Genomic DNA, 24,402 nt, shown 5'->3' on the forward strand with positions numbered 1-24,402 from the left:
AACCACCCGTAAAAGCCTGGACCTGTCTGAAAGCCTCCAAATTGACAGCCGTCCGACAGCCCTGTGGTTTTTGGCAGCATTTCTGGCTAGTCGGCACCCTCGTAAAAATATAAATATGATGCCAGAATAAAGTTTACAACATGATTCTGATTCATGCGAATAACAACACAATGTTTCTTAAAGCAGAACTTCATATCCATGGTCCGTGTGAGAATTACATATTTGGTTGCTACAGTACTGTGAAAAGGTTTGTTAACATCATGTTCGTGTAACGAGCATGGTGCACACGAACCAAGTTAAAATTGTGGTCTTTATGTATAACAAACATTCAAACATTCTATCATGTCCACCACGCTAATATTATTATCTACACAAACGATCATGTGTCCGACGATTATTCCCCCGAGCTCCACGATTTTATAGCCAGTATAATTTTATTTTTTTTCTTTTCAAAAAAGTCTTTCATTAAAGTTAATTTGTTAGTTTCAGGTTTTATCAAGTTAAAAATGCATATTCGTAGTTTTTGCTTGGTGTATACTTTTTCGTCATGGACACGATTGTATTTTTACGAAATGTCATTTGTCTAGAAAAGTTAAATTTGTCAGCAGCGATAGAAATGTTTTTTAAGATCGCATTTTAAAAGTTTATAAACGAAAAGCAGCAATAGAAATGTTTTTTACGTTGCATTTTGATTCACGAACGATTAAAATATATTATATAGCTAGCTTTATGACAACGAATTAAAACAACAAGTGTTAATTTATTTTTTCCCGTCGGTTTTGATTTAATTGATAAACTAATACGGTCTTTGTTGTTTTACAATAGAAGTTATCTATTGTGGACGCCATGGTGTAATGTTTAATTTTTGTTCGTGTAGTCCACGAAACATGATCGTGAGGTCCACGATTGTTAAAAAAAATACGCATCGTGGGCTATTGTGGTTTGTGCGTAACATGAAACACGAACCACGATGTTAACAAACCTTTTCACAGTACTGTATATGGACTTTCTCATGAAATAACAACAGCATAACTGATAATGATAATGATAGCTCCAACTGTAAATACTATGACCCCATAGAATTTGTATCCCAAAAATTTAATGCGAAACACTTTTCTTTATTCCATTTAAATAATCTTCCTTATCCAAAAATTTTCATGAATTAACAAGTCTACTCTCTGACCTCCTTTTTTTGATTTCAGTGTTATTGGTATTACTGAAACTGGTTTTCAAAGTAAATTACCCTCTTCCAACTGTAATTTAAATGGATATACTTTCTTACATACACCAACAGAAAGCAATAACGTTGGTGCATTGTTATACATTTCCAATAACTTCACATATTTTAGCCATTCCGATCTTGGTAAACTCCGATATAAAAGTTGTGACCTTGAATCTGTTTTTGTTGAAGTTGTTTACCCGAAAGGTAAAAATTTTATTATAGGCTGCATGATTTTGATATGAACCATCTAACTCCTAGGTAAAACCTCTTCTGAAAACAAAAATATTTTCTTGTTTGGTTACTTTAATGCAAATCTGTTACTTTCAGTCCTGATATTTCTTATTATTAGATTTAATTTTTTCTTTCTCTCTTGCGACATCTATTATCCTTCCTACAAGAGTTACTGAAAATACTAGTACCTTAATTGATAATATTTTCCATGATCCTTTCGAGTTGAGTTGTAATGCGGGTTGTAATATCATATCATCCAAACCAGATCATTTCTTATTTTGAAAAAGCAACATTTTTCATCCCCTCCATCTATGGAAAAGCCTCCTGCCCCAAACTGGAGTAATTTCAACCTTCGCTCAACGTTCACTCAAAAAATGGGCAATATTGACCGGAATAAACTACTTTGTTTAAATGAATTTGACCCATCTAAATCCTTTGATCTCTTTTACAATTTTATCAACAAATGGAGACCTTTTCATGAGAGGCGTGCGCACACACGCCCACACACACCTGAAATGATTCAGGCGTGCTGTCGATAGCACGCTTAAAATCTTATATTCTATGAGAAATTGACCAGAATAGCACGCCTAAAGCACACACAATGCATTTTGGGCGTGTTATTCATCACACACCCACTCAAAATCTCCTAAAAAGGCCTGCAAATGTATAAATGACTGTGTTCCTTAGAGAAAATCTTTTTCTAAAAAAAATACTAAACACATAAAGAATGGATCACAACTGGTATACTTACTTCCATGCATAAACGGGATATTTTACATAAACAATTTCTTAAAGAAAAAGATTCCTTTATAAAAGCATTGCTCCATACTTCTTATAAAAAATACAGGAACAAAATTGGCCCTCTTTGCAGACTTGTAAAAGTAACTATTATAAAGAATATTTTGCTCTTAATCGAAATAACTCTAAAGCAATATGGGATGGTGTCAGATCCATTATATCTCTCCACTCTGCCAAATCTCCTGCTACATCATTTCACCACAGACTCTTTAACCATAGCTAACTCTTTCAATTATTATTTTAGTTCTGTTGCAGAAAATTTAAGAAAATCTATTTGACCAAGCTCTCAACATTTCTCTAATTTTCTTTCACGCTACTGATAAGATAGAAGTATACTTGATTGTATATCTCTTTTCAATAACAAAAAATCAAATGGCCCTTATAGTATCCCACTCCAAGTCCTTCTACCTGCTAAAAAATGCTATCAATTCCAATTGCTAAATTAATTAATCTTTCATTTGTAACTGGTATTTATCCATCTTCTCTTAAAATTGCCAAAGTTATCCCTATTTATAAAACAGGCTGCAATGTTGAACTCAGCAATTATTGACCAATATCACTTTTTTCAAACATTGACAAAAACTTATTTTTAATCAATTATACAATTTTCTTTCCGTTAAAAACACTATATTTCAAAATCAATATGGATTCAGGAAGCACTTGACAATGGCTATATTTCATGTGGCATTTTTATTGACTTAAAAAACCATTTGACACAGTTGACCATGAAATCATACTAAAGAAACCATATCACTATGGCATACGTGGTATTCCTTTATCATTACTTCATTCATTTTTAACAAATAGGGAACAATTGATAGATATCCACAATTCTCTGTCCTCTCATAAAACTATCCACCATGGTGTACCCCAGGGTTCTGTCCTAGTTCCACTTTTGCTTCTACTTTACATAAATGATCTTCATGTCGCCATCAAATATTCCATGGTACACCTCTTTGACACCAACTTGTTAAATATCAGCAAGTCACCAAAACAACTTAATAAACAGTTAAACTGATCTCAAATTCTTATGTCAATGGCTCAATGTTAATAAAATATACCTAAATAAATCTCAAATTCTTATGTCAATGGCTCAATGTTAATAAAATATCCCTAAATAACCTAAAACCGGACTTGTCGTTTTTAAAGCTCCCTTAAAGCAAACATTGTATAACTTTAAATTTCTAATTAATGGAACAAAGATCCTTCCTAGTGACTTTATTAAATACCTTTGAATTACTCTAGAATCTCACCTGGAAAAGCCAAATAAATAACACTATCTCTAGTCTCAAAAAAGCTACTGAAGCTCTTGCAAAAATTCGCCATTTCGTTCCCAAATGTGTCCTCATTCAAATTTGTTATGCTCTTTTTAATTCTCAAATTTAATATTGCTCTTTAGTGTGGTGTCAAAAAAGTTTTCTCACCCGTCAGATAGAAGTTCTTCAAAATCATGCAGACTGTATGATTTCTTTTAGTACCTTCAATGCTACTCTAAATCCTCTTACTGGAACCTTAGCCTACTTAAATTCTCTGATATGATCTCATCATATAATATCATTTTTTTTCTGAATATTTTTTATAAAGCTCTTTCTGGCAGCATTCTCAATACCTTTAACATTAATTTTTTTCATTCTCACCACACTCGTGCTGGTGAAAAGGGCTTTTTAAATCTACCTCATGTCCACTCAACTGCCTTTGGTAAAAAATCCATTAAATTTCTAGCAATTAATTCTTGGAACAATCTTCAAAATTCTATACCCTTTAAATTTCTAATAAAAATACCATTACATATAGGTGAATATTTATCATAGCACATCCGTATTTCATTCTCAACAGTGGTTTGATGCTAACAGTTTTTGACAGTCCCCCTAAATTAAAATTTATCCCTGTGATTACTTTGCCTAAATGTTTGTCTTGACCCTGTGTTGTTTTGTGGTTTTGTCCTATGTGATGTTTTTCCAGGTAGCCATCACATTTTTTAAGCTTTTGCTTCGTGGTGGTTATCCCTCCATTAGGTAATTTTGATAAGCTTGCATGAATAATTTTTTTTATTATTTTTATTCTATTCATACTATCTGATGGAAAATAATAAATAAATAAATAAATAAATAAATAAATAAATAAATAAATAAATAAATAAATAAATAACTTTGCTGGTAATTTTAGTGCAGTGCACTATAGTACAAACTTAAAAAATAGCATGCGTAAGAGTGAAGACAAGGGTTCCCAACTCACAGTAAAACAGGAAAAAAACTTTCGGGCAAGTTGGGCATTTTAAAACACACCAATATATCAACATCTATCAAAAAAAGAATTGCGTTGTTATTAAGTGTTCCTTAATGGTTTATTAACAGCAGGACATTGAGCCTTGTATCTCAAAAGTCCTGCCTATAACTTTAATGATAAACATAATGGCAGATACTGTGATAGTGTCATAAGCAAATTTTGCTGAGAAAGTTTGTTGGTCTAAAGTGTTACAATTTCATTGATAAATATATACTTATAAAGTTACACAATTCTGTAGTATACATTAAACGAGATTGAAAGTTAAAAAGTATTTATTTGTTAAGCTTTTCGTACACTAAGTACATCTTCAGACTATATAAACAACTCGCAAGTTGATAAAGGGTGGGATTGTGATGGAAAAGATAAAATTGATTTGTGTTGTCGTAAAAATGACCTGAGATGAAGAGTAATTGCGAAAAAAGATTATTTCTTGCTTAGTATGTATGCCTGATATCCTTTTAATCGATAAATGTTACAACACTTTTAAACCAATCAATATTTCTTTAGTTCTGGCTAACCGATTTGATTATTGTTTGATTAGTGTAGTGTTCTTGTGTCATATTGAAGTTTATCAATAATGTCTACAGGACCAACATTATAATTTATGCAGAATAATTGAATATCAAAATCCTAAAGCATTGAATATCTTTGTCATTTAATTTTTTGTCATTTATATATCAGTTTAGATTCCCTTTAATTTTAGAAGGAAAAGCAAACATATCACCCTCATATCATATATTATCATCTTTTCATATATCATTCTTGCAACTTTTATCAAAAGTCCTTACTTTTTAAAGATATGCACTACAGGTACACCAGTAAAAGATAAAAATGAACAAACACAAAAATCTCTTTAACATATAAAAATGAATAATATGTTTAGCGTATATTTTAAGTAACTGATTCAGCATCAAGTGTCTGATTAACCCTCCAGTCTGATAAAGTGTCCATTCTTAGCAAGTTGAATATATTCATCCACCTAATCTCATTAAGTGCCCATTGATATTGCACTGGGTACCTTTCTTAACTAATAATGTGTGAAAGGTAATAAAACATGCGAATAGGTAAGTTTTATTAATTTCTCAACAAACAATGATATATCTTCTGTAATAAGGTTTTCTCCAAATTAGAATATTATGGGAAGATGATGTGTATTTTAAAATTTTCTCAATAAGCATGCAGTGCTGATGGATCAGTCTGATTTAAGTTTCCACCCCTAAGCATTCAAAATTGATAAAATCAGATTTTTTTATAAAGTCTAAATGTTTTAAATAAACTTATTTTGTAGAGGTTAAGGTGTTGTTTAAAAAATCTGTTGCATGTATTGATTTAAAAGTTAATGTGTTATTTTAGAACACCATATGTTATGATTATAAAGGTGTGCTTAATGTGAGTGTAAAATCAGTTTAAAAACCTTTTTGACGTATAAATATTAATATAAGTATATAAATATATTTCAAGCAGCCAGTAGTGGACCTTGTTAATGTAATATCATATATCATCAATTTCACTAAAGTATGTTCTTAAAGCCATGACTTAAAAAATGGAGAGATAAATGAGAATTCAAAGATTATATTTTGTTCTTATTGTTTGTAGATTTTTTGAAAACATTATGCTGGATAGATTTCATATTTCTTTGTATATATACTGTCCATTCAAGCCAAATTTATTTGAACAAAATGTCAGTACTTCTGTCATGCACAAACAAGACTCCTTAGTGCTTACAATGCAGAAACTTAATCTCTTAAAATGTTAAAACACATTTTTTTCCAAAACATGAAAAATGATGGAAAGGATGGATTTTCATACAAAGCCACCGCAAGAACATCATTTTTATCGAAGTAACATGCACTGTAAACTTGTAAAAGTTTATTTGCCAATAATTAAAGCGTAGATTATTTAGTTAGATCTAAAATTTTAAAAGGTGCTAATTTTTTGCTGATTTCAGTGTGTCTCAAATCCAGCAGCTTCCTCATTTCCACATCAGTTACATTTTCGACATTCGTTACTCAACAAAATAGGGTTAGTTTTTTTTATTATTATATAAATGATTTGATGACATGACCTGCAGGTGTTTCTAAATCTGTTTTTTAAAGTTTATCTGCAGAATCTTCTGCAGTCAAGGAAATTGTAGACTTGTATAGCTTCCGTATAATATAATATAGGACAAGATGTGAATTATCAGCTAACAGCCCATTTGTTAAATTGAAATATTTTTTGGGTATATGATTTTAAATCCAAATACTGAATTGTTTCACTAGCGTATACCTCATTGGTACATATACAGTGAACCATGTATGCGTTCTCCCCAATCAATCAATCAATCAATCAGTCAATCAATCAATCAATCAATCCTTATGTTTGTATCAAAGTCCACTTCATCAACAATACACTTTAATATTGTAAATTATGGTGAGAGTTATAAATTTTACGCTTTACTACTGTCTGACTTTTTTTCTTCAATCAATTGAACTTTAATTTACATTTACTATAGTTTATTTTTCATGTTCTTGATCAAACTTTAGTTTAGATACAGATCAGATCTCTTCATTTCATACACATAGTAAGTCTTTTAAACATGGGAATATTGATATGAAATTGTGAATAATTACTGAAACAAACTATAACTAACATTTCGTTTGTGATAAAATTGAATTTATAAGCACTAACATTTTTGTCAAAACTCATAAAAAGTACCATGTTTGTCACTTTTCTAAATGACGTAACGCATTATCATTATTATTGTAGATAGATACTGTAATTTATAAATACTGACTCATCATTTATTTACACACATTGAAGTGTTTTTGTGAAGGGAATGGTTTTTAAATAATTTATGCAAGAAGTCATTTTTATGCAAGTTTGAATTATTGATTTCCCTTTTAGTAGGTTGAGAATATAGAAATTATTTTGTGTTCTATACTTTTTTGAAAGAGGAAATATAACTTCAGATGGTTTTATTGTTGTTTTATTTTAGACGTTAAATAATATTTCATAACCCACGAAAGATTGAGCAAGAAGGGAAGAAATGAAAGAAGAAGAGAAAATAAAATGCAGTCAAGTTAAAGTTAGCTAGATGTTTATAAAAGTAAATTGTTGTGCTGTACTATGGAACGTAAAAGTCGCTTTTTTAAGCAACCAAAAATGAAGCAAAAAGAGTATTTGGCGATGGTCATTGAAAAACAACAGACTGCAAAATCATCAACTAATTTTCAAGATGACTCGAACCAAACAAGAATGACGCAAAGAGATTTATTAGAAAGCATAGATCGACAGAGAAATGGAATTGCATCGAGAGCTGAAAGCTATCATTCCCAAGCTAGCAGTCGTTCAATTCCAAACTATCGAGATCATTCTTCAAGAAATAGCAACATGTATAGTGATAGGAATTTTCAACCAAATGATATGATAGTGCGCCATACACAACCTCCGAGAAAGCCTCCCCGTTCTATTCTAAAGAGACCAACACATTCTTTTTATCAAGACACATTAAATCGAGAAAGAACTTTACCAGAAATTTATTATGATGAAAATAATGATGGGGATTTTATATTTGAAGACGAGGATTCGTATGAAGAATATTTAAGTCCAAGAGCTGCTGCTTACACGTATGATGACCGTTCTCACTATACCATGGAGCAGCAGCAGCAGCAGCAGCGAGGCTACGCTGTACGAACACCAGAACTGTCACAATACGAAAACGAAAGACTAAGACAGCGCATGAATTCACAGCAAGCTATGCCCGACAATAGAAATTATAGAACACCGAAGGAGACAAAATATGTTGAGTTTCAGAGTCATCATCACCCTTCTTCGCAAAGGCAAAACATGCACGCACCTCCAGGTAAATTGCAGGTGATAAATACAAGGCATCAGTTACAAGGGGAGAGAGTTGTAGACCTTGGAACTTTTATCACTAGTAAAATGTCTGGCTTGAAGTTGACAAAACATGGCCGGCTGTCTGATAACCATGTACACACGAACGGTAACTTAATAAACAAAGTTCAGTTACGCGATGTGAGACATGTGAGCAGTCCTAAAGTTTTACATGCGCAGAATGGCGAAGTTCTATTGGTCAACGATAATGGCGTCAACAATTACACAACTCAAGAACTTTTATATTAATGTTTTTGAAACATCAAATATTATCCCAGGCGTGGCAAATATGCTTTCTGATATATCAAAAAATTATTTGTTGAAATATACTCTGAACCGTCTTAAAATTATGATACCAATTTATACTTTTTAATTGCATGATTTTAAAAGTGTGATACAATCGTCGGCTGAAAGCTTCAGGGCTTAGAATATCATTTTTATAACTTGCTCGTTTTCCTTCAAATAGGACTTGTTTAATTATCGTGTAAAAAAATAGGAGATCTTATTTCGGGACTGCATGAAGTGGTCGTGTAAGAATTTTAATTTTGATTTCTGCAGACTTATTAAAATTAGGCTTTGCAAAATCACAATGATTTTATATGTGAAAAACAGAAGAAGAAACTAAATATAAATCAATGGTTTAAATGGTTATTTAATACGCAGACAGTAATTGCAATCGGTTTTTGTTTGTGATTTTTTCGGCGGCAAATTTAAAACGAGTGCACAGTACAAAAGCAAGTGCTAATCTTACTTATAAAATTTTCAATATATAAATATAACAAGCTTTATATCCTATCCTTTACAACCTTTATACCCTCTTAAATACAGTCAAGAGGAACCAAAATTCGTACCTATATTTTCATGTTCAAGGAAACCAACTAAGGTTTATTACGAACCTGATATTGCGTTTTTTATTTCATAAGTTTTGTCATAATTTTATGTCGAAATGCTAGTTGAGTAAAAAAAGTTAAAACCAAATTTATTATAACGATTTATTTATACCTCCAGAATATACATTAATTCCCATGAATTTACATTTTTTTATTAGATTGCATTTGAATTTTGTAAATAAATTTTTATTTGTATATATTCTGTTATTATTTATTTATTGTTTATCTATGAAGGTAATAAATTTAAAGCAAGTGAATTTCTTCTCTGTTTTGGTAATTAACCACAAACTTCCTTACGAATCATGCCGTTTTTTCTCAACGACATACGATGAAGTTCGCGTCAGGTTGGCGTAGGGCAACTCAAATTTTGGTGCATTTTCAGATTTTAAGATTATAGTTTACAGATTCCAATGTGCCCAACAAAATCGACATGTTTGTTGGTAGCATTGTTATTTCATATTTTTGAATTTAACGGGCTTATAAGCATTTGCATTGACTTCTTTTCTTCAGCTCACTGAGATGTTAACGTTTAGATGAGACTACAAGTTTTTTGAATATACGCATTTTCTTTTTTTGACAGTTTTTTGACAATTGTAACACAGCTCTCTTTTTCTTAATTTCAACCCAAAAATATATTTAGGTTGAGTAGTTAGGTAAAAATTTGATATCAAAACAAGCAAATGTGTGTGTACAATAGTAAGCCTGTTTTATTTGACTTATTCGAAGTAGAGTTCGGGCAGTACTTGTCTGGTGCAGTTGATTATCAAAAACTGACTGATTTAAATGTATTGCTATAAAAATTGTTGTCCAATCTTCGAAATTTGGTAAAGGTTTGTAAGTGCGGTTAATTTTGTCCAAACAGCCAACTGCTGCACGTTGAGCAGCGTCGAGACATAAATCTGATGATCTGCTGCATATGATGTTGTTTAGAAACAGCTATCCATACATATTGATGGCACAGTTAGCCAAAACTTTCTCAAATATGAGAACTGCTCTATTGACCATGTTGATGGCACTGTTTCTCCTCTACTGACCTCTGTAAGCTCTGAGTTAGAATGTATGTTTTCGAAGTGTAATCTGAGTAGTGAAAATATTTGTGCCTGTAATCAATTTCTTAAATACAAAACATGTGAAAGGCCTTCACATTGATTAAGGTAATGATAAACGATGAAGTCTGTTGAGAAATTGCGTCACAAGATTCAACAAATTAGTGTTGTGTAAAAGGGCCTTTTTTGAAGTAAAAAAAATGACGCAACTTCGGGCCAATATTTTTCTTCATTTTAACGGAACCAATAGAACAAAAATCCTAAGAAGCCTTGGAACGAGGTTGGATGCGACACAAATTAGAAAAAAAATAAATTCGATTTTTCTTGTTATAAAATAGAATTCATGCAAACTTGAACACGCAGTTTTTACTTTCTCATTTAAAATGATTTCATAACACGTAAATTCCATCTCGTTCACTTCCTAGTTTCTGTAGTAACGTCGTAATTACGACAATTACAAAATTGTGACATGTTGTTTTGAAATTTTGTTTCTATAACAACAAGAATAATTTTTTTTGTAAGTTAAAGAATCGACGGAAATTGCTACGCGTTGCTGATATTACTATACACATGACAAGACGAAAATAAAGAAATATCAAAATAATCGATGTTGATTGAAAATCAAGTAAAATATTTTTACAACTATATTTTCTCTGTTTTTTGCACTAAGTTTGCTTCGCGAGCCAGGCCAGTGTATATGTGCTACGGAGCGGAGCAGTAAAACTTTTGACAATGTTATTTATGATTATAAGAAAGTGAAGAAGCATAATGCACTTTAAAACATTCTTCAACAAGCTAAAAAAAAACTCTAAACATAACACAACTGACTGAGATGTGGCGAACGATAAACAGTACTAGAGAATGAACTTACAAACACAGTAGCCTGTGTAACTTATCTATAAAGATTGTGTCTAGTTCTTACTTCCCTTTATTAGAACTTACAAAATATACCATGCTTCCAAAAGCGAGTCAATTCGTATAGTCAGTAATTACATTGTGCGTTAACGTCGTGATAAATTTATACAACCAAAAAATATTTCACGTTGGCGAAAGGATAGTTCAATTATAGTGTTCGTTTTTTAGAACAAACTTGTATTTAATTATTTTGGTAGTAAAAGTGTAATAATGTCCTTAACAATCCTTACATATTCTGCAATAAATTTGACTAAATATACCCACCTCGACCCGAGAGCTTTTTTCTCTTTTTGATGTCGGGACGGCAAGTTATAAAAAGAGAGACAAGGAGGAGGTTGCAAATAATAGAGTTCATTTATTTACTCAGATTTGGTGAAAGAAAACAACTTTACTAAAAAATTTAATCAAGAAAATAAATTTGAAAAAGTCGTGAGCATTCTCTGGTGCATGTTAGCCATTTTAAGTGTTGTGTTAATTTGATGTTCATTACAATCCATAGAGTAATTAAGTGAAACTATAGTTAAAAGACAGATGTCGTGTTTGGAATTTTGTAATCTCTATTCGTAATCTCCATCATAGATGTACTATTTGTATATCCATGTCTCCATACACCGCGTATGATGTATGTAATAATTGATTGAAGGTTTGAGCTTGTAAATTTTTCTAAACCAAATTTTTGCTGAAACAGATGATTACAAAGTGTAAAATTAAAATTTTAAAAAAAATGTCAGATTAACATTTTCGCTTTATAACATACTTTTGATTTTAATAATTTTATCAATTACTTGTTATTTGAATTTAAATAATAAAAAAGATTCTTTCCACAAGCCTGGTGTGTTTAAAAAGTTTGTATAAAATAATGATTTTTAGCTGCTGGCAAATACTGAAGTTTGGTAAGATGTGAAACAGAATTCATGTGGACCATTTAAAAAAGCAAACTCTTTAGGTATAACGGAAGAATTTAAAACAGATATGTCAAAGAGAACCGATGAAATTTTCGAAGATGAAAGTGGCTTGCTACAAACTTTGTCAATACCAGCAAGTTTAGAGTTGGATGGTGAAGAATGGTGCCATCTGATTCATACAGGTAAAAATCGGCATCCTAAAAAACCTGTAGATTTAGGATTTATTTCTGTCAGTAAAAGTTTATTTGTTATTTTTGTTTTTTATTTGTTTGTTTGTTTGTTTGTTTGTTTGTTTGTTTAGACCGTTACACTTTTTGAAACATCAGACTAATCTGGTGATATGGTGTTCGCAATATACTTTCAGAGCAAAACCTTTGGATAAAAAAGCTCAAGGATGTTATTAAAATTACCCAAAAAAATCGGGTAACATGCTGGAATAAAAGATGCTGCGGTTGGTAGTCGCCTGTTAAAATTAACTAAACTACTTCGTGACGAAGAATATAAATGATAACAAATCTAATTTAAAAAAAATATCGACGCAGATGTTCTTATGAACTATTTTTTAACAGAATCTCTTACCCAGTACCCAAAGTTCACATGTATCTATATATCACAAACGATAAACAAAAGGGTCAGGGGATGAGATGTTGAATATTTGATAGTTTAAATGTTTTGTTTTTATAGATGCAAATTTTGCTGCTCAAGTAGGAGTGTATTTATTAGAACGTTCGAAAGATTTAGAAATGATCATCACAGCTGCAGAAAATGCAGCCAATGAGCAACGAGAAAGAGCTGATGTGAGTATGTTAGTTTTAAGTAAAGGAAATCATAAAACTTAAGAAAATGTTTTTCCACTTCGATATTTTTTTTCTTTTTTGTCACCCATACGTATAAATGACTAATTTAGAGTTTCTTAAAACCCGAACTAGATTCAATACCGCCCTCAGGGAAACCTGTTTAGTTTTTAAATTGACGCGCTTAAGAATCAAGTTGTTTTTAGTAATTCAGTTTTCATTTTGTTTTTTCTAGCATTTCGAAAAACAAGTAAAATATCTGCGTAACACGTTGGAAATTCAAACCAAAACTTACGACAGTTTCGAAAAACAAATGGAAACGTTAACGAAAAACTATCAACAAATCAGCGAAGAATGTCGGCAGTATAGGGAAAGAAATAAAAATTTATGGACATCAGTAGAATCATTAGAATCGAAATGTGAAGAATACTTAAATGAAATTAAATCATTAAAATCTAAAGAGACTTCATATGCAACACCAATGCAGTTGCATGTTCCAGTCACCAACAATATCGAAAACATATCTTACGAAGAAGTAAGTTCGGACATTATATCTTTACGAGCGTTTAGCGAAGAAACGATTCGTAAATTAGAAATCGAACGCTCGCAACGATTTAACCTAGAATATAAACTTGAACAAGCAGAAGAAATGAATCGTGATTTAAAAAAACATATAATATGGCTACAATATCGACTCAACGATGGAGAGCAAAACACTAAAAAAGGTTTTCCAATCTCAGATAAAATGTCAAAATGCAAAACAATGATTTCGTTAGACAAAATGATAACAGACGGTGACTTAAAAGCTGATTCTGAAAAGGGATACACAGAAACTACTATAGGCCATGTACCCGAAACACCAAATCAACTCACATCGATAACAAAGCAATGCATTGATGAAAAAGAATCCACTGTTCTTGTTGATTTACTTCAAAGATTGAACAACAACGAAAGAGTGCATTTCCTGAAAGGCTTATCACAAAATGAAGCGAAAGAAAAAACGCAGTGCTGTCAGAGTTGTGGTCACACTACAAAAACAACAGCAGCGGTTACGTTAAATACTATAAATACAAAGAGTGATAGACCAGGGAAAACATTATCAAATTATCGTGAATTGTTTGCTGAGATTTTTGAAAAGTTAAAAATATCACGAGAAAGTATAAATGAGAAATAAATACGAAGTTTGTATTTACAGTTAATTTAAATCTTAAAAAATATTTACATATAAAAACTTGATTAGTTCACTAAAAATTTATTATTAATTATTAATTTAGTATACAATATACTGACACATTATTTTGATAATTAACTTTGGTCCACATCCAAAGTGAGATCCACTTTCGTCATTTTAGTTCGCGTCGATCCACAACCTCGCAATCCAGCAATGTAAACAGAAGGCTTTGGAACATTTGTGGAATTATCTCGTTTAGTTTGTGTGTCTACCTCCCTAAAAGTTGTGCATTAGACATAAATAACGCGAGTTCAAGCAAAACTAACAATAAACAACAACAACAACACGGCAACTAAAGAACAATTAACTCACTTTGGTAAATAAACTTGAGTGGCGTTATCTCTTCTGTAGTTGCTTTGATCTGTTTGAACAGAATGAGTTATCTTGGTGCGCAAGTTAGCCTAAACAACAATCGTAAATTTATAGTTTAAAGAAAGAAACTTTTGTGAGTCAAAAAACTGCCAAACCAAGGGAACTAACTTTCGCGATTGATTATTATTTGTTTTAGCAGATTTTCAAATAAGGGGTCATACATAAAGCACGTCCGCATTTTGGGTGGTAGAGAGGGTTAGCAATTTGAGACAAAAGAGGTCAGGGGTGTACAGTAGATGTGAGCACATCTCCTTGACAAAAAAATGTTTATTGGTATTTTTTGTTCATTTAGTTTGTCTATAGAGTGATACATGTTTGGGCTAAAAAAAATTAAATTGGAAAAAATATCACAATTTGTGTCCACACAAACATGGGGAAAAAGTGGGGTTAAAAAAGCAGACAGGTATGAAAAACAGGAGAAAATTTATTTTCGCACTTTACTCTATTAATTCATTTCAAAAATTTTCAGACCAAATTTAGGCTAAAAATCGCGAAATCTAGGAAGCTTCTTCCTTTATGGTAACAACTTCATCGTGTTCCTTTTATTTTACCTGGAAGATATTCAATGTCGATTTTTACACGCTATTAAAAAAACATTTCTTTAGCCATTTTATACGTCAAAGGTCTTGAATGAAGTACTTGTACGTACCAATTTCAAAGCTTTTCGTCTTAACTCCCATTCATTCCATTCATATGTATCCACCAGATTTGTTTCTATAGGATGAAGTTCTGTTTGTGTACCCATGTCAGCCTTAGCAACATGTGCTTGAATCAAACCTTTGTCTTTTCCCTAAAAAATACCAATACCAAGATCTTTTGTGATTGCCAGGAACATTTCGCACGGACTTAACTTACAGATGCCGAACTTGTAACAATTGGTGATTAACTTCCGGATTTTTCGTGCAGTGGATTTTTATTTAGTTATGGGGTTTTAGGGGACCACTTATTAAAAGTACAGATGAATGATCGACAGCATCCCTCCTTCTTTTATTTTTTTAGCGCCGCCGCCGTATGGAGACATAGTTATGCATTATTTAGGAAAAACGTATAAGCTAAATGAGTAGCTAAACATTACAACACTTTAATAATCAACATGGTCATTGTATGAAGCATTTTTTGCCTTAGATGATAAAATTTTAACGTACCTGGGCGTATGGCGTAATCGCAGCAAATTGTTTGTGTAACTCCAGCAGTTGAATAAGTTCTGGTGATTTTTTAGCCACATCAGATACCCCTGTGATAAAGTACTCGGGATCAGCTGCAAACTCATACGCAGTCTCTGCGGTGGAAAAAGCGTAGTAGCCTTCGTTGTACTCAATCACTCCGTTGGAAGGGTTTGCAGGAATCAATAAGCCGTTATATGTAGCTAAAGACCATGGACAGAATCCCTAAAACAAACAATTTAGTTTTGTAGGAAAATTCCTAAGGAAATCCTATAGATCTGTAATAACAGCTCTTGATGACTAAATTTCGCAAATCACAAAAACTCAAAGTCCACCACAGAAAACAGTTTGATGTCGAGAATGTATTGCCTAACTTGTTGTAGTGGGTTGACTTCCACATGCAAAATCAACACCACTGCTATACCGTATATTATTAATAGAAAAGTAGCATCGTTTCAATTTCATCGAAACAGCTTAAATTGACGAAAGTTTAAGTTTAGCAAAGTTACTATTATATAGATTCGAAAAAAACAAACATAAAAGGTGTCATTGAAAAATATTTGAATGTTTCGTAGGGCAATTACTTCACAAAAATGTCATACTTTATAAAAACGTTGAAAGAGAGAACGATGCAAAATTATATAAAAAAGTTAATAAAAAAACACGTCAAATAAGTTATGTTATTTTCTAGGAGTTCAAACTCTTACCTTCCCATATATCGGTAGATGTTCGAAATTTGTTGTCGTTTGTGGAAATAAGACACTAATCGTTTTGGTGAGGATTTTAGCAGGATTGATGCGATTTTCATTTGTATTCGTCTAAATAGTTGTTTTTGTTATGTTAGCAAGTTAAACAAAAGTAACAACAAGTATTTTCGTAAATAACTCGATTATAAGAACTAGTGCCTTAACAAATTTAGAAACTACATTGCAGCTTTACCCTGCATAAATATTCTCATAATTCATTCTCAAGTTTAAAATATTTTTAAAAAAATGAGAAATTAGAATACATGTTTTAAATGCTTATTGGTATTCCATTGATAAGGACTGCAATACAATCACTATAAAAATTCTCTACAGTTATTAAACATCAATGCATATACGATCTACCTCTCTCATTCTATCCATATCTGTTTTCACAGTGACACCTTGCAAATACGTTGACAATACTTCGTCACTAAACAATTTATTATGCACCTATAAAAAACAATAGCACAGCTGAAGTTGTTTCTGTTAACTCCACCAAGAAGTAACCAAATAAAAAAATAATTAGTGAAAAGGTGCAGAAGGTTACCACCAAAATCGTACAGCAGTAAAAAAAGCCGTATATTTGACAGTACTTTAAAAATTCAAAAAGGTACATGTCTCTTAACTGTTATTACACAGGATGCTGACCCAGGAAATTTTTTGTGAAAGCTTTGTGTGATATTTAATTTTTCTCTAAAAAAGAAAAATTTTGAACTTCATTTTTAGTAGTCATAAAAGCAACTAGTTAGCAGCTAGTTAGTTATAAGCAACAGCGAGCTAATTATCACGTTTTCGAAAAAAAATTTGAAAAACAATTTTTTTGAGGAAAAATGTTATGAAAATTTGAAAAACAATTATTTGAGGAAACAAGTTCTGAAAAGTAAAATCTTATACTATTACAGTAAAAAGACGGAATACTATGGAGTTCTCTATCTCGAACATGAATAGAAATTTTTCCTTATCTAAAACAATATTTTGTTTTAGATATGGAGTTTCAGTTGCAGGTTTTTTTCTCCCAAAACTTTACAGTTTTTAGGTTCTGTATTCATCGGAGAAAATTTACACTATAGTGTGTATTATGCAAAAGTTTATTTTATTTTTCTCCATTTGCTTTTCGCTGCTCATTTTTGCAGAATTTAAAACTAAGCTCATTATCCATGGCAAGATGAACACTTTCTTTGAAGTCATAAAGAGGTTTTGGGGATAAAATAAAATCGGCAAAAAAAGTGTAACTATATTTAGCACTTTGCGGACTATTTAGTAAGACTTATGAATTTTAATTTTTCTTTAAAGTTAAAGTATAAACAGCTGCGTTTATTTGAAAAATTCCAGAAAAGATTAACGCTGTCAAGTTACTATGAATATGCTATCGTTGGTTTTTCAGTTCAAAAATAAAAAAGCAATAAAAGTTCTGTCTGCTGTGGTGGTCAGCAAAACAATCAACGACTGGAGTAAAAAGGCTTCTCATAGCAAAACCCCTTCTGTAGAACAAGTTTGTTTCCAATCAAATTTAAACCTTTAGCATTACAATCAGCCATATAAGACATACGAGCTGGACACAAAACACTATTCTCACAAACGAGATGGTAATTAATATACTTAAAGTAGTTCACAGTTTCCAGTCAAATTATTTAACATAACGTAAGGTATGGTTAACAAAACAACACTGAAAGAAAGTCTGTTCAATTCACTTACATCAGCGAACTGGTCAAGGCTTGACAGGACATTACTCAGTACACTAAGCAGAACCATTTCATCTTGAAAGCCAGCCCAGTGATGAGCTAAGTTGATGAATTGAGGATACACTTGCGCGGTTGGAACAGCTGTTTTAGAGGAGACAGTAACCCTAACGCTTTCCATTCTGGCTTGAAATTTTGCTTCTAGAGATTCAACCTCTGCTGCACAGCCTTTGATGTCATACTAAAAGTAATAAAGAATTTTGTGCAGAGGAAGATGTATCATGGTACATCTGGGTATGCTTTCCTTACTGAAAATAGTTTTTCCTGCTTGATCATGTATAGTTTGTCATCTTCACATTATATAAAAAAGTTTGTTACAAAAAATAAACTAGATGTAGTAAAATGCAGATTCAGAGCAAAAATTCAACAATTCTATATTGAATTGGACAATGTGGTGTACTTAATAATTCTTATAGGTTTGAGGACTGTGAGTGCTTAAACCTATAAGACCAATATGGAAATTGTTAAAAGGAAACATTAATGTGCGAGCTTACCAAAAGTACGTTTAAAAAATGTTCATGTTGGCGCGTATTGAAGTGTGCATCTTTTAATTTCGCCCAATCCAATGTATTCGGAAAATTCTGATGCAAACAAGCATTTTCAAGAACAGCTAAAGTAGCAAAAACATAATAAGAATACTACAAATAGCCAAAAGCCTGCTCTGTGAATTAATTTAGTACTTAATTATATAACAGTAGACAAGGTATACAACCATTGGGATCATTAAGAGTCAGGATAAAAACTAGGTGGCAATATAGGCTTTTATTAGAAACCATGATTGGTATCTTATCATTACTGATATTTTTATGATTCAGAAATAATTACACAAAACAAAACTTTATGCTGGCTTGTAATAACTTATTTCCTATTTATTCTCACGCATTTGTTCAAACACATTCATTATTAAGTACAAAAATTATGTGTAAAATGTTTTGCACAATAATCAATTCTGGAAAGAATACAATTCCACAGTTTACATAAAAAAACGCATTGATACACACAAAATAGACCTCCTTGCTGCTTAAAAATTAGTATGGATAAGGTAACGTGATGCAATGTCAATTCAAATGCTAATAACCTTGTAAATAAAAATGCACAAGTAACTTATTACCAGTATAAGTGTATGCTCTATTAACAACTGTTTTTATTTCATCTGCAACACTTTGAATAGTAGCTGGGATTGCTTCTTTTAATACTGCTGGGACTATGTTATAAAAAACAAGTACATATAAACTACAAAATCATATTTGGAAATCCAGAATGTCTTTAAACCACCACAAAAATCATAAGGGTATCATATCAATGTGTGCATTTTACTTACTTTATTAAGCCAACATTAAAAAATATGCAGCTCATAATAACAAAATAATCAAAAGCTTACTGTCATCAACTCCTTCTCCACCTTTACCACATTCGCGATTAAACAAACGAATTCCTGTCACTATCAGTGCTAATTCAACTAATTGTCTTTCTTTGTCTCGCTTCACCAAAGACATAAAAGTTCCAAGTTCTGTTTGTGGAAAAACACTCTGTAATGCGGCTAAAAAGATTTCAAACAGTGGCATATATAAACAGACAATATACATGTTGATGCACATGCTATAACAAAAAAATACTAATAGTAATGTCAACAAACCAGTAGCTTCTCTGACAACACCAATGTCTGTTGGAGAACCCAAACCAGATCGTAACAATACACAAGAAACAATACGTGTATATAAAACTAAAATAAACAATATTTTATGAGAAGAAATAAGGTTCACTGGCACCAATCCTGTTTTAATATTCTCATTTATGTCTAAAATATTATTCCCTGACTTTCAGACAAAATACATTATTTTCCCTAACCACTATTATTACAGGAGAGAAAAATAGTCTTAAAATCTCTACCATATAATTAGTTAAGAGAGAACTAACTAACTAACGATCACTAATAATCTAAAAGTAAATAGTGGATACTAATACTAAAACTAGATAATGTAAAACTTCACTCCGACTCTCAATGGCTTTCTCATTTGTCCGATATTTTTTCCTTGAAACCCTGATAATGCTGGCCAAATTTAATGAAGTGCAATTAGTTAATTAGTCATTGCATCGTTTGTTACTTTATTGTAATGATATGACCAAGCACTATGACCAAAATTTTAAAATTTGTTTAATTGGCCTATCAAGACAGGCCCTTAGCACTTATAAAAGTCTCAAAACATTTATTAGGAAACCACAGTGTGTTGTCGTATTCTTGCAGCAAAGGGAGAGGGCTTGTAAGATAACATGTGCCTAAAAGACTTAAAACACTTCTTATGTAAGTAGGCAAAAAAATAAACCTTCAAGTTCTTCTCTAGTGCGAGCCCTACTGTCTGTAATTTCTCTTACAACCGGTTGTAACCTTGAATCCAAAACTCTACGATGTTCTTCTAAGAAATCTTCTCTTGTTGTGTAATTCATGTCAAAGTAAACCTGCATCTTGACTGTATCTAGTGAGGGAGAATCCTTTTCAAGCAGTCTGAAAACACATGTCTAAAATATAAAGCACAAAACATATAGAAAACAGAGAAGAAAAGTTCATAAATGTCTTTAGCTAATCCTATTCGAGCAAATGGTTGCATATTGCAAATTACACAATCTTCATGCAGCAACTTTCTTCTCAAATTCAGTGCTAACCATAAAAAATTATTTCATTGTTGTTCTGGTGATTTGCATAGAGACTAAACCCAAATGTGTACTTTAAGGGTCAATGTTGTCATATGAGGAAACACAAATAAAAGTATCAAAAATAATTAAATAGGTAAATTCAAACCTTGATTAGCTTTTCAACATCAGCCTTTGTTAAAGTTCTATCAACATTGAAACCATTATCTGGATCAAGAACAACAGCTTTTACCTAAGAAAGTGGAATAGTGCCATGAGTTTTTCTTTGTCTTTATATTCTTTGAGCTATCCCTATCCCTGGTAGACTTTATGCCTATAAAGCACTGACATATTGCCAAATGCATAAATAAACATGGTATATCTTTCCAATACAAACATGAATTATTTTTATTCAAGTTGCATATTTTTTAAATTTAAAGTGCCCCTCGCAAGCAAATGTACACAAGTATAGGAGTATGGGTCCATTAAATGCTGAGTACAGTGTAAGATGAGTACAAGTAATCCGCGAGTATACTACTCCATACCCTCGAGTATAGCCTTTTGCACATGCGAGTACAATAAGTGAATGATTTGTGAATACGTGTGCGAGTATAAAATAGAAAACGAGAATTCGTCGTAGCATAATTTTTATCAATAGCTAACATTTGTATGCTACCTTAGACATTGTGGAAACTTTTACTTCGTATTCCCGTGGTAAGAAATAACATTTTATTTACATTATTTTTTTATGTTGTATAGTTACTCGCGATTGGCACTGTATGTAATTAAATTTAGAAAAAAACTTCACATATACAAAAAATGTTTGCCATGCATCTGTGTCTCTGTGAGAAATGCGGATTAGAATATGGTTCACAAAGTCTAAAGGCCACATTAAGCCAATTTCAATAAATGCTGCTAGTTTATTGAAATCATTGATGAAGATACAGCAATTTCCAATGTGACAGATGATTATGGCTACTTCACTAAGGAAATAAAAGAGAATAAAAAAGAAAAAAACTTTCAAAAAAGAGAAGAAAATCACGTAAGAAAACAGTTTTGTATCCGTTTGTTCAGTTAGAAGTGCTGGACAATGGAGATCATTTCCTTTAAAGTCAAAATTTTGATGATGTTTTGTTTTATGTTGAGCAGAACGATTTGCCGTCTTTTTATTAATATATGTTTTTTGTTGCTCAAATCTTTGTTCATGATGTTTATTTTATGTTCTTGTTTTACTAAAACTGTTAGTTTTCATTGTCAGTTTGCATTCAAATATTTTCACCTTTGTTTTTCACAAATTAGGGCTAAATTTATTGAACAATAATCATATAACTCAACAGAGTGAAATTTTGTACAAGTATAGTTTGTAAAAGAGGTTCAATTTATCGCTTATATTTGTTTCTGTGAAGCAATATAAACAAAAAACTGTTGTTTTTTAGTTCTTATCTTCCATATATGTATTTACTGTTAAAGTTTTAGTTTTTAATTATGTTACAATCGATTAAAAAATATTTGCACAACATATAAATATATATTTACAGAATGGGAGAAGGATCTTCCGAAACGTCGCCTTCTAAACTATCATTTATAAATAATGAACAGATAAAAAACGAAACAATATCTTCAATAGTTAAGTTTATCTTGCCAAAATATTAAAATTTCAATTATCACAAAAGTTTTCTCACAATTGTTTATTTAATTTGTGAATTCAAATGGGTAGCAGAAATTTATTTAAATATTGGAAGGTTGCAACTGTTAGGTGTTGTTGCGTAGATGCTATTATTATTGATTTTTGATAACTCTTTTTTGTATTTGTATGTATTCATTTTCCTTTGATGTAGCTGAAAAAGTTATGCCTAAATGGTTAATCAACAAATTTAACGTGGTAACGCCAATAACATTAAAATATATTAAATCAATGCAGCCATTACAATACACTTAAAACTTTGAGCCATATAACTTGGAAACAAGGTGACGTCAGTGATTTTTACCACGCAGGTACCTTAGGATCAATGTTGATAAGTTTACCAAACCTTGGTGCTCGAAACCGTTTAAAGGGTTAAGGAAAAGGTAATGCTGTAGAGGTAATGATAGAGTGGAAGTTGGTTAATCCAGTGATGAAAGTTATTAAAAGTACAATTGATAATTTACTAAGAGAAAATATTAGTATAAATAGGATGCAATTTTGTTCTAGGTTGTGCCACCATAGATGAAAAATATGTACTCAGACAGTTTCTGAACAAGTACTAAGACAGAGAAAGAATCTCTAGTTTTCTTTTGTGGATTTGAAGAAAGCTTTTGATAGAGTGCCACATAAACTTATTTAGTGTGCTATAAGAAATCTATGTCTACATAGTTAAGGTGATTTAGTCTATGTACAGCAGTGCTGGAATAACAATACAGTGTCAGGAATAACAATACAGAGTTCACAGTTTTAGCCAACCATTGTTTAAATAAATCATTCTTTTGTTACAACGCTCCTATTGAGAACTAAAAAAAAGTACAATGTTATGGATTAAGAAGGTTCTGACCATGAAGAAAAGTGGAATAAATTTTTGTGTGAAATGTTTAAAAAAGAAAAGTTACAATTCCTTCACAAATGTTTTAAGTAGGGTTACAGCCAATAACAAAATAAATTTTCATGCTGCAAGGTCACTTATTTCTTTAGAAAATGATAAATATGTTCATATTGCCTATGGTCAAAGCCTTATTAAATTTAGTCTGTCGACTTTCTTTTTTTAATACAGAAAATGAACGAATAACTTAAACTGGGAAAATGTTATTTAATTCACTTTTAGTGATTAATTTAACAGCTTGAAAAGTGGAAGAAAAAACTAGAGTAGAAAAAGTTGAGAGTAAATGCAACCAAATTTCTAGTCATAATTAGTAGCATTGAAGACAAATGTGACCGCATAATAATTGGAAAGTGGCCTTGTGGAGTTTGCAGGGAAGGGTTGGTTGTAAAGTTGATTCTTTAATGTAGCTAACTAACCTGTTTTCAGCCTTGTGAAATTGTTGTTATAAAAATGCGTATGCATGTTAGCAAGGTAGCTAAAGCTATCTCTGTAAATAAAAAGGTTTATTGGGACCGTGGCAATCCGACCTGTGGTGTGGGATAGAGAATGAGACTTTCTGAAACAATAAGTCAAAACATAAAATATATATATGTTAACTATGTACCATGAACGCAACAAGTGTCTCAGAAACAACCTGTCCTTTTCCAGCACATTCTTGTGCAATTTCTCGGATAATATTCTTTATAACGCTTTCCGCTTGCGCTCGAGACATAATATCGAATCTAAATTTCGTCAGTTCACTCTTATTACCCGTCCATAACAAACACTATTAAGTCTACCATTTTATAACAACAAACCTCTTGGCGATCAAATTAAATGTATTTTATCGAACGATGGCACTTTCCTGGGTCTTTCAACCCTCTATCCTTCACGAGTTTAAATTTAATAATTTGAAATTTCTCCCTCGTGAGTAAAAAAATTGAACGCATTTTTTCCGGTAGCGAATGGGAAAGTGCGTTGAGAATAACACACATGCATTGAGAAGCA

At 31.6% G+C, this 24,402-nt stretch overlaps 3 protein-coding genes across 7 annotated transcripts; 2 read left to right on the forward strand and 1 right to left on the reverse strand.

Moving 5' to 3' along the window:
- Nucleotides 1-2,669: 2,669 nt before the first annotated feature.
- Nucleotides 2,670-3,790, forward strand: LOC130646101 (uncharacterized). Its single transcript, XM_057452240.1, has 4 exons — nt 2,670-2,718; nt 2,971-3,197; nt 3,497-3,608; nt 3,651-3,790. Exons 1-4 carry the CDS (start codon nt 2,670-2,672, stop codon nt 3,788-3,790), a joined length of 528 nt encoding a protein of 175 aa, XP_057308223.1.
- A 7,084-nt stretch (nt 3,791-10,874) lies between these two features.
- On the forward strand, nt 10,875-14,194 carry LOC130645784 (uncharacterized). Of its 3 annotated transcripts, none has more exons than XM_057451877.1 (4): nt 10,875-10,974; nt 12,135-12,351; nt 12,854-12,966; nt 13,199-14,194. In XM_057451877.1, exons 2-4 carry the CDS (start codon nt 12,237-12,239, stop codon nt 14,135-14,137), a joined length of 1,167 nt encoding a protein of 388 aa, XP_057307860.1. In that variant the 5' UTR covers nt 10,875-10,974; nt 12,135-12,236; the 3' UTR covers nt 14,138-14,194. The 3 variants fall into 3 exon arrangements, with proteins under 3 accessions (XP_057307860.1, XP_057307861.1, XP_057307862.1); XM_057451878.1 differs by having other exon boundaries at nt 10,881-10,974; nt 12,211-12,351; XM_057451879.1 differs by lacking the exon at nt 10,875-10,974 and adding an exon at nt 11,026-11,907 and having other exon boundaries at nt 12,211-12,351.
- On the reverse strand, nt 14,146-24,324 carry LOC130645781 (cilia- and flagella-associated protein 206-like). Of its 3 annotated transcripts, XM_057451875.1 has the most exons (15): nt 24,213-24,302; nt 24,020-24,137; nt 21,012-21,095; nt 20,539-20,731; nt 19,851-19,937; nt 19,596-19,754; nt 19,326-19,418; nt 18,709-18,824; nt 18,171-18,395; nt 16,839-16,925; nt 16,437-16,547; nt 15,712-15,954; nt 15,216-15,356; nt 14,507-14,595; nt 14,146-14,410 (listed from the first exon to the last, which is right to left on the reverse strand). In XM_057451875.1, exons 2-15 carry the CDS (start codon nt 24,125-24,127, stop codon nt 14,269-14,271), a joined length of 1,878 nt encoding a protein of 625 aa, XP_057307858.1. In that variant the 5' UTR covers nt 24,128-24,137; nt 24,213-24,302; the 3' UTR covers nt 14,146-14,268. The 3 variants fall into 3 exon arrangements, with proteins under 3 accessions (XP_057307858.1, XP_057307859.1, XP_057307857.1); XM_057451876.1 differs by lacking the exon at nt 24,020-24,137 and having other exon boundaries at nt 24,213-24,324; XM_057451874.1 differs by lacking the exon at nt 24,213-24,302 and having other exon boundaries at nt 24,020-24,206.
- Nucleotides 24,325-24,402: the final 78 nt, after the last annotated feature.

Source organism: Hydractinia symbiolongicarpus, chromosome 5 (assembly GCF_029227915.1).
Source record: "Hydractinia symbiolongicarpus strain clone_291-10 chromosome 5, HSymV2.1, whole genome shotgun sequence".
Taxonomy (NCBI): Eukaryota; Metazoa; Cnidaria; class Hydrozoa; order Anthoathecata; family Hydractiniidae; genus Hydractinia; species Hydractinia symbiolongicarpus.

Excerpts from the sequence above, each read along its gene's own strand:
- LOC130646101 (XM_057452240.1), top strand. The coding sequence starts at position 2,670 with ATGCTATCAATTCCAATTGCTAAATTAATTAATCTTTCATTTGTAACT. Across the intron at positions 3,198-3,496 it reads TCGCCATCAAATATTCCATG|AATCTCACCTGGAAAAGCCA; the intron begins GTACACCTCTTT and ends GAATTACTCTAG. Across the intron at positions 3,609-3,650 it reads ATGTGTCCTCATTCAAATTT|TGTGGTGTCAAAAAAGTTTT; the intron begins GTTATGCTCTTT and ends ATTGCTCTTTAG.
- LOC130645781 (XM_057451875.1), bottom strand. The coding sequence starts at position 24,127 with ATGTCTCGAGCGCAAGCGGAAAGCGTTATAAAGAATATTATCCGAGAA. Across the intron at positions 18,396-18,708 it reads ATTTTTTAAACGTACTTTTG|TATGACATCAAAGGCTGTGC; the intron begins GTAAGCTCGCAC and ends TATTACTTTTAG. Across the intron at positions 14,596-15,215 it reads GACGAAAAGCTTTGAAATTG|GCTAACTTGCGCACCAAGAT; the intron begins GTACGTACAAGT and ends ATTGTTGTTTAG.
- LOC130645784 (XM_057451877.1), top strand. The coding sequence starts at position 12,237 with ATGTCAAAGAGAACCGATGAAATTTTCGAAGATGAAAGTGGCTTGCTA. Across the intron at positions 12,352-12,853 it reads GTGCCATCTGATTCATACAG|ATGCAAATTTTGCTGCTCAA; the intron begins GTAAAAATCGGC and ends TTGTTTTTATAG. Across the intron at positions 12,967-13,198 it reads AGCAACGAGAAAGAGCTGAT|CATTTCGAAAAACAAGTAAA; the intron begins GTGAGTATGTTA and ends TGTTTTTTCTAG.